The 20,430-nt window shown below is 36.9% G+C and overlaps 3 protein-coding genes across 3 annotated transcripts; 2 read left to right on the top strand and 1 right to left on the bottom strand.

The window, feature by feature from the left end:
- The first annotated feature begins 8,514 nt into the window (after nt 1–8,514).
- Nucleotides 8,515–12,719, top strand: LOC120188565 (RNA demethylase ALKBH10B-like). Its single transcript, XM_039191953.1, has 7 exons — nt 8,515–9,124; nt 10,503–10,636; nt 10,772–10,889; nt 11,226–11,342; nt 11,437–11,552; nt 11,635–11,789; nt 12,134–12,719. Exons 1-7 carry the CDS (start codon nt 8,629–8,631, stop codon nt 12,615–12,617), a joined length of 1,620 nt encoding a protein of 539 aa, XP_039047884.1. The 5' UTR covers nt 8,515–8,628; the 3' UTR covers nt 12,618–12,719.
- A 2,400-nt stretch (nt 12,720–15,119) lies between these two features.
- On the top strand, nt 15,120–17,216 carry LOC120189101 (transcription termination factor MTERF4, chloroplastic-like). Its single transcript, XM_039192438.1, has 2 exons — nt 15,120–15,136; nt 15,500–17,216. Exons 1-2 carry the CDS (start codon nt 15,132–15,134, stop codon nt 16,800–16,802), a joined length of 1,308 nt encoding a protein of 435 aa, XP_039048369.1. The 5' UTR covers nt 15,120–15,131; the 3' UTR covers nt 16,803–17,216.
- Nucleotides 17,217–18,045: 829 nt separating this feature from the next.
- On the bottom strand, nt 18,046–19,360 carry LOC120188751 (protein RESISTANCE TO PHYTOPHTHORA 1, chloroplastic-like). Its single transcript, XM_039192146.1, has 4 exons — nt 19,050–19,360; nt 18,746–18,956; nt 18,497–18,666; nt 18,046–18,401 (listed from the first exon to the last, which is right to left on the bottom strand). Exons 1-4 carry the CDS (start codon nt 19,242–19,244, stop codon nt 18,375–18,377), a joined length of 603 nt encoding a protein of 200 aa, XP_039048077.1. The 5' UTR covers nt 19,245–19,360; the 3' UTR covers nt 18,046–18,374.
- Nucleotides 19,361–20,430: the final 1,070 nt, after the last annotated feature.

Below are 20,430 nucleotides of genomic sequence, written 5' to 3'. Positions count from 1 at the left end.
CTATGGATTGCTACACTACAGAAGTTTATCGACAGACTTATGCCGAGATTGTCTACCCTATTCCACATCCTTCTGAGTGGGACATACCAGATGACTTACAAACAGTTTTGCCACCAGCCATGGACAGAAGGCTACCTGGCCGACCAAAAAGTCACGATCGTATACCGTCTAAGGGTGAAGAGAAGAAGAGATCGACATGTAGTCGGTGCAAGGAAAGTGGTCATACAAGGTTGACATGTGGATCACCAGTGCCATCAAAATCATCTTTTCCTCTACCAAAATATGGATCCTCATCAAAATCCAAAGCTCATATGGTGTCAAGCAAAGGCAACCATCTTCAAATCCCAATCACAATTGGCTTCACCTTTTGGGACTTTTAACTTAGGTGATTTTTAAATGCAAACGTTGTATTATGTGGATTTTATGTGTGAACTTTTAACATTTTCAATTGAATTAATGACTCAGGCCAACCATTTTGACTTAACCAACTCTTGTTATTCAGTTGTTATCACTATTAGGCATGCATTTGACTATCGCAACACGGAAATTACAATCGCAACGAGAGAATCGCAATGCGAAATGAAAATCGCATTGCGATCTCTCGTTGCGATTTTCATTTCCGCATTGCGATTTTCATTTCGCATTGCGATTCTCGTTGCGATTTTCATTTCCGCATTGCGATTTTCATTTCGCATTGCGATTCTCTCGTTGCGATTTTCATTTCGCATTGCGATTTTCATTTCGCATTGCGATAGTCAATTTTGCCTTCAACATAATGCAGATTGAAATCAACAAAATCAACCATTACATTTCGCAATGCGGAAATGAAAATCGCAACGAGAGAATCGCAATGCGAAATGAAAATCGCAATGCGAAATGAAAATCGCAACGAGAGAATCGCAATGCGAAATGAAAATCGCAATGCGAAATGAAAATCGCAACGAGAGAATCGCAATGCGAAATTAAAATCGCATTGCGATTCTCCCATTGCGATTTTCATTTCCGCATTGCGATTTTCATTTCGCATTGCGATTCTCTCGTTGCGATTTTCATTTCGCATTGCGATTTTCATTTCGCGTTGCGATAGTCAATTTTGCCTTCAACATAATGCAGATTGAAATCAACAAAATCAACCATTACATTTCAATCAATTAAACAAGCACAAATAAGAATTATATTGCATCAATTACACAAATCAACTTTTACAAATCATCTTTTACAAATCAATTAAACAATCAAAAAATAAGCAATAATTCTTATTTCCGATCATCTACTATTGAATCAAATTTACAAATCAATTAAACAATCAAAAAACAATCAATTAAACTATTGAATCAACTTTTGCAGCCATACATCATTTTCACGCAGTTCACTTCTGAGATTAACCTGCAGAAACCAAACATTTGCTCAAACAACACTTTCTACACATCTAAAACCTACAAACAGCAAATTATTGAATTCTAGGTACTTAACCAAACATTTTCAAACCAAAAGTATATAAACTTACCAATTGTTTATGGACATTTTTATAACGCGGATGCAGGTAGGCAGCGTCTCGTATATATCGATTTAGCCATATAATGCCGAAACCACAAGCCTACTGCAGCTCTATCTCTATCGGTGGGAGGTAGATACTTGATGCTTCCCGTCGTCAAACGCTCCAACGCCAAGCATACGAGAGGACCACAATCTCCTCTGGCTCCGCTCGTTTGTTGTGGCGCGGTCTCGTCTCTAATAACTGTAATATTGAGCTTCTTTGGCTTCTTGTTTCCAGAACGAGTCCAATAATTGATCGCATCCAAGAATTTAGCCAAATGAGAGCTCCATCCCTTAATAACATCTCTTAAATCAGCCAATGATATGTAATTTATCATGCTGTCATACACTATTGTCTTAAGGGATGGGAGCTGAAGCTCGACGAGAATCCAATGTTTACGTTCCAAAACAGGGATAAACACCTGCAATCATAAGTAATAATTCATTCATTTGCGCACTTATTTTATAAAACCTTTAAACTCAATCTAAAATAAATACTAACCTTATCGACCTCCCACCATGCAGGATAAAGTTTAGCTTGTCCATTGCCCAAATCAAATGATTCATTTCGTGCATTCTTCAAGTGAACGGCGTGAAAAGACGTCGGCATAATTGTATATCGTATATTTTATTTTTCTTAAGTTTTCTTATTATTAGAAGACGTGTCACCCACGCATCGATATGCTGTTTTACAAAAAAAGACATATATTAGTGACTTACATAAATTTAAAAAAAAATTAATCAAATTGAAATATAAGAAAAATATAAGACTTACCCCCCCATCGAAATAGCCATTGTCTTCGACCCCTAATAATACGCCCCACCAAGACCGATCAAGCAACAAATAGATATCATCGGTGAGCTTGCATATGTCAGTGAAACACCCCTGGCTCCGCTCATGTAGATAAAAATCAACAGCGGTCTTAGCCCAAAGGGTGTTATCCAGAATTGTGTCCGGTAGTTGTTCCCTCTCCTCTTCAGATACCGGTATGGTACTGGCCGGTAACTCATACAAGAGCCAACTTGAATCCATCATGTCCGGCACGTCAGAGGGTTTCTCAAGAAGCCTACATATGACGCCATGTGAATCGGGCTCTTGAATGGTGGGAGGGACCTCTTCAATGATGACAGTGGCCTCTTGAACGGTGGGAGGGGACTCTCGAGGAATGATAGGGGGGGCCTCTTCAACGATAGGAGTGGACTCTTGAGGATGACAGGCGAGTCGGGCTTCTTCTTGCGGTGTCTTCGCACTATTGGGGTGTACGGAGACTTAATAGCACGTGCACGCTGTCTGATGCGTGAACTCCGTCGTGCAAGCATAACCCGACGTAAAGCATCCACTCTATCGGGCCGCTAAATAATTAAATACAAAAATCAGTAAATAAACAGACATGATATTTAAACAGTGAAAACAAAGACAAATATGTTTCAAACTTGCATTGTATTCACCCAAGTCATTATTCTATCATAGTTCACAAAATGCATCAGATAACAATGAAAAATATGTTTCAAACTAATACCCTGAAGTTAGTATTTGTCTTTGTTTTGTCTTTTGGTTGAAAGTAAATTTATCCATTCAAGTTTCAATTTGCAGAAGAAGAAATAGTTTACTTTCGCAACACGAAACTTAAAATCGCAACGCGAAACCAAAATCGCAACGCGAAATGAAATCGCAACGACAGAATCGCAATGCGAAATGAAAATCGCAACGAAAGAATCGCAACGCGAAATGAAAATCGCAATGCGATTTTGGTTTCGCGTTGCGATCTTGTCGTTGCGATTTTGGTTTCGCGTTGCGATTCTGTCGTTGCGATTTTCATTCGCGTTGCGATTTTGGTTTCGCGTTGCGATTTTAAGTTTCGTGTTGCGAAAGTAAACTATTTCTTCTTCTGCAAATTGAAACTTGAATGGATAAATTTACTTTCAACCAAAAGACAAAACAAAGACAAATACTATTTCACAGTGTTAAAGAATACACAGTTTAGCAGAATTGGCAGCAACCGAACAAATTTACTTTCAACCAAAAGACAAAACAAAGACAAATACTATTTCACAGTGTTAAAGAATACACAGTTTAGCAGAATTGGCAGCAACCGAACAAATTTACTTTCAACCAAAAGACAAAACAAAGACAAATACTATTTCACAGTGTTATAGAATACACAGTTTAGCAGAATTGGCAGCAACCGAACAAATTTACTTTCAACCAAAAGACAAAACAAAGACAAATACTATTTCACAGTGTTAAAGAATACACAGTTTAGCAGAATTGGCAGCAACCGAACAAATTTACTTTCAACCAAAAGACAAAACAAAGACAAATACTATTTCACAGTGTTAAAGAATACACAGTTTAGCAGAATTGGCAGCAACCGAATAAATTTACTAAGCAATCTAAGTGAAATGGCTAATCTAAGTGAAATTACGAGTAAATTTATCATTAAGTTAAATATGGAAAATCTTAAACTTACCTCGTTGCGTAGAGTATGAACCTCATTCTGCAACGATACTATCATCTCACGTAGAGCGGCAACCTCACCACGTAAAGTTGACACCTCCACACGCCATGCACCATCGTTATCGCGTAGAGTACCGATCTCCTCACGCAAGGCATTGACCTCATCACGTAACTCCCTTGACTCATCCCGTTGAGGTGGAGGTGGAGAACAGGGAGATAGGAGTCGTGGCATCTTTGCCGGTCGCCTATCATGAGGTGATGGTGGAGAAGAGGCTCGATGATGTGACGGGATAGGTGATGGCTCTCGTTCTAGAGGTGTATAGTCGGGTCGATCGGGTGATGGCTCTAGGTGAGGTGATGGCTCTCGAATTGGAGGAAGTGGATGCTGCTCATCATCCGTGCCATCAAAAAAATTCTGACTAGCTTGCCACCAATCAGTGGCAAGCTCTTCCTCCGTGGGTGTCAGTCTTTGTAATGGAATGTTAGCCTCCTAAAATATAAAAACTCAAACAAAGTTAAACGTCTACTATTAATAACTTGTTTATATATTATATGAAAGTATTTGTGTTAACTTACATTATTTATTGTGGCATATGGTATTAAGTTTCCCAATCCAACAGAGTTTTCCTCTTCCAGGAAATAGCCCTGGGAATATCATTTGACGTTTTTATTGCATATGTACGCATGCTGGGGAAAGCCTCGAATATCCAAATCTACAAACAATATAATAACAAAATTAGTAATTGTTAAATAATTAATTATAATTTTAGAAACATTATATAGAAATTCTTACCTTAAAGGCCCAAACAAAGCCTGACAAAGTGTATTTGGACCCATCGCCCCGCAAACTTTTGCGGTCATCAAAGGCAGACGACAACTTAGTCCAGGTAGCTTTCCATATATACGAACCCCACGGAAACAGATTCCATGCATTCAGGTCCTCTACCAAATTATTAGCTCCCGATGAATAGGTTGTCTGGCCTCTCTGCCTAAAAAGCCGGCATACACAAGTAGTAGAAGGCATACTCGGACAACATCGACGTCATCCATCCGAGTGAAACCAGCTTTCTTATTAAACAATTTCTTCAGGTCGTCGACATGTAGGTTCGGCTTCTCCATTGACTCATCCGGAAAAACCCGAGATAACCATGATGGGCGGGCGATATGACGAGTGTACCGGCCTACATCATCGTGTCCGAATCGTAGACCAGTGATTAAGCAGAACTCCTTCCGCCCAAAACAAGTATACGCTGGTGGAAAATGAAACCATATCTCTTCCTCACCACGTTGTATACTGTCGGGTAGATTTGATGTCATGGTCTGAAGCCACAAATGGGTCAAATTAGCATCTCCACCGGATGCTGTACTCTCAGCCATGGCCGAAGCAGGTTTCCTCAAACAATTGTCTTTGAGCAGGTGAAAGCTTCTTTGCAATTGTAGTGGCCAGGCTGACTTTATTTCTCAAGGTCAATTGAGCCGAAAAAAATTTCTACAAAAACAATAAACATACCAAGTTAGATATACCAAAAACTACACTGTGAAGATATACCAAAAACAATAAACATAAAAAGTAGTAGTTTATTCTTGAAACTAAAATTTGCAACACTGTTTTGTCTTTTGGTTGAAATGAAAATCGCAACGAGAGAATGATTGTCGCAACGAGAGAATCGCAACGCGAAATGAAAATCGCAATGCGATTTGGTTCGCGTTGCGATTCTCTCGTTGCGATTTTCATTTCGCGTTGCGATTCTCTCGTTGCGATTTTCATTTCTCTCGTTGCGACAGTCATTCTCTCGTTGCGATTTTCATTTATCTCGTTGCGACTCTTCTGCAAATTGAAACTTGAATGGATTGCATTACTTCAACCAAAAGACAGAACAAAGACAAAGACAAATACTAACTTGAAAATCGGAACGAGAGAATAGCAACGCGAAATGAAAATCGCAACGACAGAATCGTAACGCGAAATGAAATCTAAGTGAAATGGTTAATCTATTATTGAAATGACCAGTAAACTTATCATCAGTTTCAATATGAAAAACCTACAATAATGCAAACATTTCAAAATAAAAATAATTAAAAAACTAACCCTCGGAGGTTGATTTTCCATTTCTGAATATTGTGAGGGATTTCTGACCGTGAATGGTTGTGAGGGATTTCGCCGGAGATGGGGACGGAAATCTTCGGAGATGGGGACAGATTTCTTCGCCGTAGAGAGTGAGAGATGGAGATGGGACTGAGTTGTGATTTTAGGTTTTAGGTTATGAGTTGCGATTACGGGATTTTGTCTTAATATTCTTTTTGTAATTTGAAAATAAAATACGCGTAGCGATTATAATAGCGCTTTAAATATCGCGTTGCGATTTACGGATACGCGTTGCGATTTTATGTATTATCGTTGCGATTTACGGATACGCGTTGCGATATACGGATACGCATTGCGATTTACCCATACGCGTTGCGATTTACGGATACACGTTGCGATTTACGGATACGCGTTGCGATTTATGTGTTCGCGTTGCGATTTTCATATTCGCGTTGCGATTTTGGAAAATCGCAATGCGAATTTGTACTATCGCATTGCGATTTTCAAGAATCGCGTTGCGATTTTGGAAACTGATTTGCGATTCTGGGGATCGCGTTGCGATTTTTATTTCGCGTTGCGATTTTGTTGGTCATTTTGGCAAATCCAAAAAAAGTTGGTTAAAATCGTATATTATAACTTTTTTTTTGTCACTGAGGCGATTTTCTCTAAATAAATATAAAATACATTTACGAGTCCACATACCTCAAATAAAGGTAAAAGAAAATTTGATTTCGACCGGGACCGCATCCAACAGAAACACCTAAATACGGAAGGATCCATAGGATTTATTCAGAATTTATTCCCTTGTAAATGTCATGTGAAATGTTCCATGGCCACGTGCCAGGACAATTCATTTTTTTCCCTTTATTTTTGTTTCAAGTGGTTGGGTTTAGGGATAGATACAAGTTGCGTCGGGTCAGATTTTCGATCAACTTGATCCGAAATTTATATATCTTTTAACTGATTTGAATTCGATCCGAAAAATACATACACCACTTGATCCAGACTCGACTTAACTTTTTGAGATAAAATTCGAACCCGACCCGAAATAATATATTTATTAAAAAATATTTTTATTCAATAAAAATAGAGATTTAATTGAAAAAATAATATATAGTGGTGTATTATTGCAATTATCCCTAAATATATAAGGAAAATTATATTTTTTTGGTCGAATCGAGTGGAGTATTTTCACCCTAAACACGAACATGATCCGACCCGAACATAACCTCTAAAAAACCCGACCCAACTCAAACCCAAAATTTTTATAAAAAAATCTGATCTTATCAAATCGTGTCGGATTAAAACCCATCAGGTTTAGGTCCCATAACCATCCCTAGTCGGTTGGCCATGGGAAAATTTAGAAAATATTCAACTATTCATGCTTTTATGAATAATAATTAAAACAAAAGACACTATAAAAAATATAGTGAAACTCTCAACACTACCATGTATAATTAAGATAATTGCACATGATATTCTAAAATATAACCTTTATTCTAAATTGATCTTTAAAGTTTAAAATACTTTATATCAATCTTTAAATTATGATTTTAATTTAATTTCTAAACTTTAAAATATTCTATATCAGCTCTCGTATTAACAATATCCCTCTATTTCAATCCATCCGTTGACATGCCATTAACTCTATACTAGTTAAAAAAATTATTTTTTTGGATACAATTTTAATTTATTTTTGAATGCATTAAAAATTGAACTTGTGGTATTTTAAAAAGTTCTAAATATATTTAAAAGTAAATCGCTATTTTTATAACTTAACAAATTCAATTCCCAATACCTTTAAAAATCAATAGAGTAATAATTTTTAATTTTTTTAATTAAACCTTCAATATTTAATCTATCTATCTATCTATCTATTAATCAATTAATTTTTATTAATTCAAATCGAATACTATAAAACCTCATTATTAGGATGATCTTTCCAATCAATTTTATTAGATTTACAACTTTAATATTTGAACTCTTAATATTATTTAAAATATCTAATATTTTATCTCATTAAATTAAATAATTATCGATAATAATTTTTAATTTTACTAATTGAGGATGTTTATTGTTTCTTTACATAGTAGATGTTTAAACAATATTAAAATTAACATATATACTGTAAACAACTTTTAAAACTTAAATCATAAATTTATAGATATAGTAATTAGATTAAAAATAATTAATTTTATGGTATCTAAATCATATTATTTATCAATAAATTAAATATTAATAATTATAAAAATAAATACAAGTGTGAAGTAATTTCAATTCGTGATGCCATGTCAGCATGCTCCCGTGGTCCCCACAGGTAGGGACTAATGCCAATTGTCAAAAGCTCCCATATATATTAACCAACTCTTCCCCATTTCCCCTAAGAAGTCATTTCTCTAAACACAATACAAAAGCCATCTCTCGACCATTTGCTTTAAGCCTTTTCTTCACTCTTCTCCATCTCTCCGAATACCCAATAGTTCGGAGTTTCTGGGTTCCCAATATTTGGTCAAATTAGTAAATAGTTAAGGGTAGAGTTATTCTAGAGATGCCAACGGCGGCGGGGACAGCATCACCGAGGGAACAGGCTCAAGCTATGGGGCCAGCGATGTTACCCGTGATGCAAGCCGTGCCGGCGGTTTCTGACGTTTTGGCCAAGGACACGATTATTTCTTGGTTCCTTGGGGAATTCGCGGCCGCTAATGCCATCATTGACGCTCTTTGCGGTCATTTGGCGCAGCTACAGGGAAGCGGGGGCGGAGGACCGGAGTACGACGCGGTGTTCGCGGCGATCCACGGGAGGAGGTTGAATTGGATCCCGGTGTTGCAGATGCAGAAGTACCATTCCATTGCCCATGTGACGGCGGAACTGAAAAAGGTGGCTGCCAAGACGACTGGAGGAGGGGATGAGATTGTCAAGGAGGAAGTGAAAGGCGGTTGCAGCGGTTGTTTGGATGACGAGAAAGTGGAGGTAAATGAAGGGAAAGAGGCAGTTGGTGGCGAAGAAGAAGGAGATTCCCCTGACAGTGACATTACTGATTCAGGTAATTTCATTATTAAAAGAAAAATGATATTCGATTATAAAGTTTGATTCTTTTTTTTACATGCATATAATTTATATGTGTAAATATATATTGTTTACGGTTTGTTCCTCTGTTTAATACATTTCGGTGTTTCATTGTTGGAATTTTGACGCAAAATCCGGCCGAGTTACTTGGATTCCTATGAACATCTAACTGCTAAAATAGAACTCTGCTCTGTTTTCTTTTTCCATTAATGCCATCCGATTCCGATCAGTTGGTGTATTCAAACTTATTCTGTTTCATCACCTGAATTCTTCAAATTTTCTATGTTTCTTGATCAATCAATAAAAAAGACAAAAGAAATATGTCATCTTTTTGTCTGTTCTAATGATAGTGTGCTAGGCAGAGAGGCGTGAAGCATTCAATCTCTAAATTTCCCTGTGTTTTGATCAAGACTGAAAGTGAAACCGTACCTTGAAACAAAGCAAACGCATTATTATAATCTTACACTCTTTTTTTTTCATTTTCTCTTTTGTATTACAAAGATTTAGCAAATTTCCTTCATTTTCTATGGGACCAAACAAAATCATGTATTTTTCCAGCTCCTTTTCAAACTTTTCTCTGACTTTGAATTCATCGTGGGGGTTAGATGATGATGCTGGGTTTTGGTTTTCATTAAATTTCCCCCCATTTTCTATATGATTCTTCAGACTCACGCTTTCCTGGTAAAAAAAGGTACTTTTTCACGAGATCAAAATTTCTATTTTTTTTCCTGCAGAAAGGTGTTATTTTTCTATTATTTATTGCTTTATAATAAGTGTTTTCAGATGCGTAATAGTCGTACTGTAGTAATATACGGTAGGCATGTTCCCGTGGTTTAAGCGAGGAGTTTGATAATTTCGAGGTTAAGTCTTAAAGAGAGAAGGGTTTGGCTGATTCAGTTTTACAGTTAGTTTGGGCTTAGCACAACCGTCTGATCTAATCTTTGACATCACGGCTGCCGTTTGATGATGTCACGTGGGCCTTTTGAGTCAGTCGAGTCTACTCGTTTGACTGAATTTACCTTCCCTGGTCAAGTCCGGTTACCCTTTTGAGCGAGCGATCCAATGAAGATTGAATTGAATTCTACGACAAGGAAAATGAAAAAGAAAAAAAAAAGGATAACTTGTCGTGTTCGGAAAGCCGGTTGTGGTATCCTAGAGTTGGACAAGCTGCAGTTTTTATTCTGTCTTTATGTTGTAGATAGCTTTACCATAGCCAATTTGTTCTTCCGGCTAGCAAAGGAGGCATTTTGCTGAGCTTTGAAAATGGCGTTGTTCTGATTAATTAGCTAACTTAACTAAAAAGATTAACAGCTAAGTCCCAGCTTAAAACTTTGGTTTTTTCTCTGGCAATGCAGGATCTCAGGAAGCTCGAAATGTCGAGGAAGACATCATCGATATTTGTTCTAACCACAAAGACTGTCATGCACGGCCTTCTCAATTCAAGTTGACCAAAGGTTTTTCTGCCAAGGAACATGTGAAGGGCCGCATGGTGAGTTCTTTCTTTCACAATGCAACGAACAAAACGGATTGAAAAGATGGATTGCCGTTGTTTCTCGTTACAAAATCTGTTAGCAAATGTCGTATGGACATCGCATCTCGAGTGATATTATTTACTGTGATGCAGGTGAATGTTGTGAAAGGATTGAAGTTGTATGAGGATGTGTTCACCGAATCAGAGCTGGCTAAGCTTAGTGAATTCATGACTGAACTTCGATCCGCCGGACAGAATGGGGAACTGTCAGGTGCCATCCCACTTTAAAGCCGAAATTGAGCCTGTTTTAGAATATTAAGATGAAGATTTGAAATAGTTTTCCCTTTTGTTGTAGCTTTGTTTGAACAGGTACGTATTGTCAATTTATGTTTCTTGTTTTGAGCACATGAATCGACCGTCGGGATTACGATACATGTTTATACATAGGTTTCAAAAAGTTCTTTTAATTGGTAGATACAAATGAAATGGTGCCATTCATTTTTCTTGTTTGATGTTTTATATGAATTCTTCTAGTTCTGCAATTTTTTGGCCATGTCTTTGTTTAATGGACTTCTTACTGACTTTTTTTCTTTTTTGGATTACCAAGGTGAGACTTTTATTTTGTTCAACAAACAAATCCAGGGAAATAAGCGAGAGATGATTCAGTTCGGTGTTCCTATTTTCGGACACGTTAAAGACGAGCTGACAAGTGATAATCGAGCAAGTAAGATCCACCACTTTGAATCCATGGTGATGTTAGGCTTCTCTGTTTCTTAATATTTTCTTGATTCCTTACAAATTCTTTAAACATTTTACAGTAGATATAGAACCGATTCCGACACTGCTCGAACGTGTCATAGAACACTTGATCCAATGGCAACTTATACCTGAATATAAGAAACCAAATGGCTGCATCGTTAACTTCTTCGATGAGGTATACCTTTTTGCTGCACTGTCGGATTCTTCCCGGTTATTTGTTTGAGTACAATATTAAGTGTTATGTTTCTTTAATGCAGGGTGAATATTCTCAACCCTTTCTTAAGCCACCACATTTGGAACAACCTATCTCCACTCTTCTCCTATCTGAATCGACAATGGCTTTCGGGCTAACTCTCGTGGGTGACGGTGAAGGGAACTATAGAGGGCGACTCCAACTTTCATTGAAAGAAGGGTATGTTCACAGTTAACTGCTTTTATTGATAGCATGAAAGGGATGCTTTGGGTGATGGGTACATTGTCTAAGTTTGGTTTGTTTATTGTGCCTTGCATCATACGTCGGAAAACCTAACGTTAAATGGGTGCGGCTTCTCATTTATATATGTTATTCTCCGGCACTGCTATCGTGTTTCGGTTGAGAAAAACTCTATAATAATCATATACTTATCTTCACAGTTGGTTAATGTATGAAGGTGAAAGCTAACAATCTTCTTAGCGCATCTGCATGCTCGAAACTTGTTTTAAAAGACGATGGAATTTGTGATCCAATGTATACTGTATTTTACTACTATTATGCAGGTCTCTTTTAGTTATGAGGGGAAATAGTTCCGACACGGCAAGACATGTAACGTGCCCATCTCTGAACAAGAGGGTCAGCATTACATTGTTCCGAGTTCGGCTTGATACCAACCAAGGTCAGTCACCACCAACTAGTCAATCTTGTGCCATGACTTGGCAACCAGCTGCCCCTGGTCCATATGCGATGTCAAATGGAGCTCTTAACGGCTACGAGGCATTCGATATGATGCCAAAATGGGAAGTCCTTCATGCTCCTGTTGTCATGCTAGCGCCTGTACGTCCAGCGGTGATGAGCCCCAGAAAACTTCCTCGTGGTGGCACTGGGGTCTTCCTGCCATGGACCGTGGGATCAAAAAAACACATCAAACACCTCCCACCACGAGCCCAAAAAGGAAGAATGCCCGCATTACCTTCTCCAGTTGAAACACATGTAGCGGAGTCTACTTCCGAACCAGGAATCAAAGTCGAAGGGACATCGGTATAAGTTAAAGCTCGAGACATTGTTCGATGCAACGCTTCTTGCTCCGAAAGAGCATTTACTTAATGTAAAAAGCGGCTCAAGTGCTGTAATGTTTGTTTTTCCCTTATTTTTCACTCTTTTCTTTTTTTTTCCTCAGAAACTATAGGTTCTAGCCATTATCACAGCACTTGTTGAATAACATGGTAGGGCTTTAGAGGCAGTTGAGCTTTTAAGTTCCAGTGTGAGCAAATACATACGGCCAACGGGATTTTGTATCAAGTTATTTATATTAATCTTCTTTTACAGAGCAAAAGCAAAATGTTTCATTTCTAGTGAACATTGCTTCTTCAGTTTCTATCTATGGGCAATAAACACCAACATTTTTCATCAAGCCTTAACCGGTTCGTCATCATCTTCGAAAACCCAGCCCAAAGTCCTCTTCTTCGATATCCCTTCAAATGCAACATTTTAACAGTTTTCCTTAACCGCCAATCATGTCATCATGTTATTCTCGAGGTAACATTCCAGTAATATAATTGGAGCAATTGAAAATTTAATGGTATAAAAGATACAATAAGTAAAGTTCAGTGGTATCTATAGAGTTCATCCAAAAAAATAAATGACCAAATTACATTACTTTGTTAAAAGTTAAAGAATTAATAAAGATAACTCATGCCATGAAAAGATCCTTAATATCCATGGAAAAGAAAAGGACAATTAAAGTCTCAATCACCCCGTCGGTTGCATAATCCATACCAATTCACCATTGGTTCCATTTTCTTCAAGCAAAGTAGAATTCCCCTAACTTGGCTTTTTCTCCCCTTACTGTTCTTGCTTTAATAAAACTAAATCATTTGTGGGATTTTTTTTTTTAAAAAAAAGAACATGCTACCCCAAATCCCAAGAATAGAATCATTCAGATAGGGTTAAAGACCAAGACATCATCTTGTTCAAATCACTTCATTCTTCAGTTTTATGTCTTTCCAAGCCATGCAGGACAAAGAAAACGATTCTCAGAGTGTCGGCATTTGCCATAGAATCTTCAATTTCATCGTCAACAGTTTCGTTGGCATAGGCCTCAAACGCGTCACCTTGGGGCACCCTATGCCCCAGGGCTCAACGAGTAGTGATGGTGGTGTCCAACAACCCCTCATAAGCCAAGCCGAACTCGATGGAGATGAAAGGGAGAACTCGAAACCAAAGGATGTCTCGGATTCCATTGTTCGGATCAACTTCAAGCAAACCGAGGAAGAGCCGGACTATTGGAATTGGACTCATGTTGACAACTCTGACTCGTCGTCTTTCCATGTAGCAGAGAAAGATGACAACAAAGACGACATGCCTCAACTCCATGCGAAAACAGGCCAACGTACCGTTATACCTATAACAGATAGTTCGAAATCGGGAAAACCGGTGCTTACAGGTCTGGGGTTGAACATTAATGAAATTTCTGAAACATTCATTCAAAATACCAAGGAAAGACTGAGCAGAAACGTGAGCTTGATGGAGCCTGAAGAATCTTAGCACATAAGGTCTCTGGTTTTTTATTGATTTCAACTTACTGAAATTTGTAATACACTTGATTTTCACTACCACTGATGGTCAACAAATGATTAGAAATAGAGTTGGTTTTACGAACTTACTATGCATCATAATACATGTAATGCATCTATTCTGCTAGAGATTGAAATACATTGAGACTAAATATTTGCTTCAATTGCTTATATGAAGAAATAATAGTTTTCATTATATCGAAATTGATAATTTAGAGTCTTGATTAATATATGTTATACATGTAGCTGATTTTAACAGGGGAAATGGTAACAATATAAAAATAGGGAAATTATAATTAAGAAAAAATATTTAAGGAAATATGGTGATTGCTATAATAGTCCTAAAATCACCTACAGATGTAAACGATTTGTTTCATTTTTTTTTACAGTTTTGGAATTAAAGTTAATTTTTTTTAGAAAGTTTGAATTGAAAAAATAATGTCTGTCCTTGTAGAAGAATACCAAAAATTAAAAAAATACAATTTCATCACAAAAATCAAATTGAAAAAGAAATTAAAATTACAAAGATCAAAATATTTTCCTTTTTAAGAATTCACCACAACAATCCTTATAATTACATGTATCATATTTTTATAAAAGAATCAAATTTTTAAATTTTATAGTTTAAAAAATAATGAAATCAAAATTTTAAAATTATCAATAAAAAATAAAAACTAATTTTTTAGGACGAAAACAATGACAAAAAGTAATTTAATGGCCAGAAGTTATTTTATCCCAAAAAGTTTTACAACGTAGAAGAAAGCAAATATACTCGTATAGTTTTAATTGTAATGGGGGGGGGGGGGGGAATCTAGGAGTAGCACTTACCTTCCAGGTTCGCAACCCAGGGACTTCCTTAGGCTGCAGATACTCTGTTTCACCCTTCTCCAGCCACCGGCAACGTTTGTCTCTGTCGAAAATTCTGAGTGGATTACTCTTCCTTTACTATCAATATTTGCTTTACCGTTCCTCAATTCTTCGGATAATGGAGTAAGTTCTTATCTGAAAGTGAAAGCTAATAGATATTTCAGGAAGAGGATTAAGGAACTGAGAAATGTTGATGGTTATCTAATTTTCAGAATCTTTGATTTAAGAAAGATATATTCTTTAGCTTCTGTTTCTTCTTGGGTCTACTTTGTTTTTTTTTCTTGGTATTGGAGTCTGGGTACTGAAATTAGCCTAATTGCCATTTTAGCGTCTTGGGTTTCAGCCTATCTTAGCTCTGGAAGTATAGATTATGTTTAATTTTTCTAGTAAAAATTGCAATCATTTTAGAGTTATTACTATAAAAGGTCATTTTCAGAAAGATTGCTTCTTACAAATTTTAATTTCTTTGGTCTGTGGTTTTTGTAGAGTATTTCATACCGGTGTGAATTGTGAGATTATGAAGATCAGAAGCTGTTCTGGAATTACAAAACCAGGTCTTTTGCTTGTACACTCCGAGTTACCTGCTCTCACCTTCCATAAACCCAAGTTAACATGGACATCGACTCTTAAAATCCCTGGTAACTGTGAGAGGACCTCTGGATCGGTTACAAGGTTCCGTTGCAGTGTTGCTGGTAGAACCTTTTCTTCTATACCTGTGAGTTCATCTTCTTCGAAGCCATATACTGTTCATCTGAATCGGAAGCAAGTCCATCCCTCATCCTTGTATAGTCGTCCTAGTTTGTCTAACATGAAGAAAGAGAGGATAGCAAATCGTGCTAAGGTTTATGAGTTTTTGAGGGTACTTGGTATTATTCCTGATGAGCTAGATGGGCTAGAACTTCCTGTGACGGTTGAGGTTATACAAGAACGTATAGATTCTCTTCATAAATTGGGGCTTACTATTGAGGACATCAACAATTATCCGCTGGTTCTCGGTTGTAGTGTGAAAAAGAACATGATTCCGGTGCTTGATTATTTGGGGAAATTGGGTATTAGAAAATCCACTTTCACAGAGTTTTTGAGAAGATATCCACAAGTTCTCCATGCAAGTGTTGTGGTTGACCTTGCCCCGGTAGTCAAGTATCTTCAAGGGATGGATATCAAGCCTAATGATATACCTCGGGTGCTTGAGAGATATCCAGAAGTCTTGGGATTTAAGCTTGAGGGGACAATGAGCACATCAATGGCTTATTTAGTTGGCATTGGAGTGTCTAGAAGGGAAGTTGGAGGGGTCTTAACCAGATACCCTGATATTCTTGGGATGCGAGTTGGCCGCGTGATCAAGCCATTTGTGGATTATCTTGAAGGTTTGTGTATTCCAAGGTTAGCTATAGCTAGATTGATAGAGAAGGGACCTCACATCCTTGGGTTTGGATTAGAGGAGAGGGTCAAACCAAATGTTGCATCCCTTCTAGAGTTCAATGTTAGAAAAGAATCACTTCCATCTATAATAGCACAATATTCTGAAATCATTGGAATTGATCTTCTGCCAAAGCTTCTTGGTCAAAGGAGTTTGATTCAATCAATCATTGATTTGAAACCTGAGGATTTTGGGACTGTTGTGGAGAAAATGCCTCAGATTGTGAGCCTTAGTAAGACTTCTATGGTGAAACATGCAGATTTCCTAAAGGCTTGTGGATTTTCCTTGCAACAAGTGAGGTCCATGGTTGTAGAATGTCCCCAGATCCTTGCTTTGAATCTTGACATCATGAAACTCAGCGTCGATTAATTCCAAATGGAGATGCAGAGCCCACTTTATGATTTGGCTGCCTTCCCACCATTCTTTACTTATGGTCTTGAATCCACTATAAAGCCTAGAGACAAGATTGTAAGAAAGAAAGGTTTTAAATGTTCTCTCTCGTGGCTTCTTAACTGCTCTAATGAGAAATTTATGGAACGGTTGAACTACGACACAATTGAGGTGGAGGAAATGGAAACAATGCCTTCATTTGACACGAATTCACTGATGGAACCAAGGAGCAATGAGTCTGATTCTGACTATGAGGATAGTGATGACGAGTACGTATAAAACCATTAGAAATTCTTGGCTTTTCTCAAATCATATAATATTTTTGCGGGGAGCACGATGTGAACTTTGAAAGTTCAAAGTAAACTCTGTTTAGTCGAAACACGATGATGAAATATCTTTAAAGTTTTTAAATGAACATCACAGACTGGCTGAATCAAGTTACCTCATATTTATGTAGGTTTCTGTAAGTTTCAGTATTTGTTGTATTAGGAGAATGTGACAAATTCCATTTCATTTATGTAATGCATAAACATACAATCAGAATTCTGCCTGTATATGAGCATTGTTTCCGATTTGCCCTAATTAGTCATTGTTGCTGGATCTCTTGAACCCTTTACAGCAAATGGTATCTCTACCTGTCGTCTGTATTATGATGTGGTTGCATTTTCTCCTTCCTCATCTATCTTTTGAAGTGTTCTATATCTTTTGAATGTTAAGTTTATAATAGCTGTATCTATATCATTTACCACTGACAAGAATCCACCGGCATTTTTTTATCCATATCCGACTGGAGACTGATGCTCCCCGCTGCTATGCACAACCGGGCATCAGAGTTCGACATCAGACTTTAATGTGCGAAGTATACACCACAGTTTCAATGCATGATGTTTAATAATCTCCTTTTGTTCTTTTCCAATTGTGATTTTGACCAAATTAGGAAAACAGGGTGCTTGTTTAGAGTCCAGCTTCTGCTGTTAAACACGAAACACCTTGCAAGTTGTAGCAACTGGCTCAAATTTCATTGAAACCGTTTGTAGCAAATTACATTCATTTCATCCTTTTCATCCTATGCTTTTCATGACTACTTGAAAACAAATGCTTGTTAATTCATTTCATTGAAACCGTTTGTAGCAAATTACAACGATCAAGTTGTAGATCCGCCGGGACACATCATGCTAACTATAGGGAATTCATCAATTTGCATGTAAGAAAAAAGGGTCTGAAGAGATTCAGAAATTTCAATCGTTAGATTCCTGACAAGGACTTTTGAGTGTACACATATATCTTGAGAAACAACTTACAAGCTTGAAATTCATATGAAATAAGAGAAATAGCACCGAGAGCAGATTCCAAGAGTATACATTAACTGATACGAATTTGTAAGTACATTTTCAGGAGGAGTCCAATTCTTTCTCAGGTCAAACGACCACACTCTGCCTCTTTAATATGTATAATCTGCATGTATCTCGGATCCATCATGAGCTTTAAAACTGGGAATCAATCAAGTATGATAGCACCATTGAACCAAGTGAAGGCCGGTGCACAAAATTCCTACTCTGTTTTATGTAGCCATCCAAGCTGTAGCAAGCACATACATATTCAATAAGCGAAATGATCACATAAAGAAGTAATAGTGATGAAATGAGATGATGAAAGGGTATAAATAAAATTACCTTCCATGCATACATGGCAAAGAAGGCTACAGTGTCTGCAGACCAGACAACTGCAAAAGACTTCCAAAAGAAAGGGATTATAACATTGATCAGGGGGATGATGAGAAACAGATAATTAAGAGCTTCCTTTTCGTTCTTCGAACAGTCCCGAGCTCGAAGCGAAGGAATAGCTGCAAAGAAACAGGCATTAGCATGTTTATTATGTTGTTTGTAGAACAAGGTGAAACACAGATAAGGCAGTGAACTCACTGAACATCCAAATGGACCACATCCCCATCAATCTCCAAATATCAGGCTCATTAGATGGAAATATGAGATTGAAAGACAAAGCTCCACCCAACAGCAACGACACATAGCCTTGAACTTCGAAAACAGTGTACAGGGCAGTTCCCGGAACAGCAGGGTTTTTAGTAGCTGTTGAAGCCCTCGGTGCAAAGGTTGCAGCAGTCTTTTGAACCACCTGTTGTCAATCATATCACAAGGAAACATCCTCAAAATCACCCAATCCTCTATGTAAAAGATGGAAGCAACTAAAAGAAGAAGAAAATCGCACCTTTTTGAGGTCCTCGACCGTTCCAGTCTGAGCATCGACTTCGTTTGTTGCATTTGCATGGATTTGTAAGGCTTTCCTAAAGCTGAGAAACTTGGGGTTATTGTTCTTGATGTATTTGAGATGGGACGATGTTGGTAAAGGGAAGTTTGAAACGCCATAGTTGCAGAGAGGCGTTGTTGACATCAACGAGTACATGTTGAATGTTCAACACCCTCTCAAACAATTGTTACTGAAATCCAGAAATTGTTGGGACTGATGGAGGGAAAGAGATAAGGAACACGAGGCTAATCTTTGCAGTTAATACCGGTTCTGTTGTACTCAAACCCGGACTGACCCGACTTCCTTTCACCTATGAATGTTCAACACCCTCTCAAACAATTGTTACTGAAATCCAGAAATTGTTGGGACTGATGGAGGGAAAGAGATAAGGAACACGAGGCTAATCTTTGCAGTTAATACCGGTTCTGTTGTACTCAAACCCGGACTGACCCGACTTCCTTTCACCTAAAACCCACAGCAATATCTTATGGCCGTAATAGCCTCATACATCATGATGCAATTCCTCAATCTTTTTTTATTAGTAAAAATATGGTCGATTGGTTTTAAAATCATATCAAGTGGTTTAAATGTTAGGGTTAATCACATTAAATTCATTTAATTTAATTTCAATATTATCATTAAATTAAAATCGCTACAATCGTAATATTACACTTTCATATCTACTCAATGTAAAATTTAAATCGTTAAAATTCAGACATTATAATAATATGAACATATTTTTCGTTATTAAATTCTGATTCATTGACATGTAGGAATCACCCATCATCTAGCACTATTTACACTATCATTAAATCTAGACCACTATATTAAAGTCAGTGATTAATCTAAAAATATTTTAAATGTGTATATATATATAATATAGTAATTATATAAAATTTTTATTTAGAATAAATACAAATAAAATTTCAGATGAATTACAATAAAATAAATTTTCAATTAAAAAAATTTGAATGAATTTTAATAAAATTTCATATGAACAGAATCAAAAAAAATAAATTACCAATTAAAAAAAAAATTAGAATTTAAAATAGAGGTATATCCACTCTAACATAACATAGATGTGCATTCGCCACTAACTACAATCTTTATTGGTGCTTAAAATGAATTACAACCCTTTATCATCAACCAAACAACACCACATCACCTACCATCACTCAAATCTCATCTAATTCAATCTCACAATTTGAAGTTTTCATCTCTTGTATTATACAACTATACGACTGAGTTTATATTAGAAGTAAACTTAATAATATTTTTTTTTAAAAAAAAGACACTTATAGAAACAATAACATCTTATTAATAAAAAAATTAAAATTTTAAA

Source organism: Hibiscus syriacus, unplaced genomic scaffold (genome assembly GCF_006381635.1).
Source record: "Hibiscus syriacus cultivar Baekdansim isolate YM2019G1 unplaced genomic scaffold, ASM638163v2 tig00116951_pilon, whole genome shotgun sequence".
NCBI classification, from domain to species: Eukaryota; Viridiplantae; Streptophyta; class Magnoliopsida; order Malvales; family Malvaceae; genus Hibiscus; species Hibiscus syriacus.
This window is presented reverse-complemented; position numbering and strand designations above follow the sequence as displayed.

Bases quoted from the DNA above. Each gene is read 5' to 3' on its own strand.
- LOC120188565 (XM_039191953.1), top strand. From the start codon at position 8,629: ATGCCAACGGCGGCGGGGACAGCATCACCGAGGGAACAGGCTCAAGCT. The intron at 10,637-10,771 runs GTGAGTTCTTTC...ACTGTGATGCAG, and splicing joins AACATGTGAAGGGCCGCATG to GTGAATGTTGTGAAAGGATT. The intron at 11,343-11,436 runs GTAAGATCCACC...AACATTTTACAG, and splicing joins GACAAGTGATAATCGAGCAA to TAGATATAGAACCGATTCCG.
- LOC120188751 (XM_039192146.1), bottom strand. From the start codon at position 19,244: ATGTACTCGTTGATGTCAACAACGCCTCTCTGCAACTATGGCGTTTCA. The intron at 18,957-19,049 runs GTGCGATTTTCT...GATTGACAACAG, and splicing joins CGGTCGAGGACCTCAAAAAG to GTGGTTCAAAAGACTGCTGC. The intron at 18,402-18,496 runs GTAATTTTATTT...TGCTTGCTACAG, and splicing joins TTGCCATGTATGCATGGAAG to CTTGGATGGCTACATAAAAC.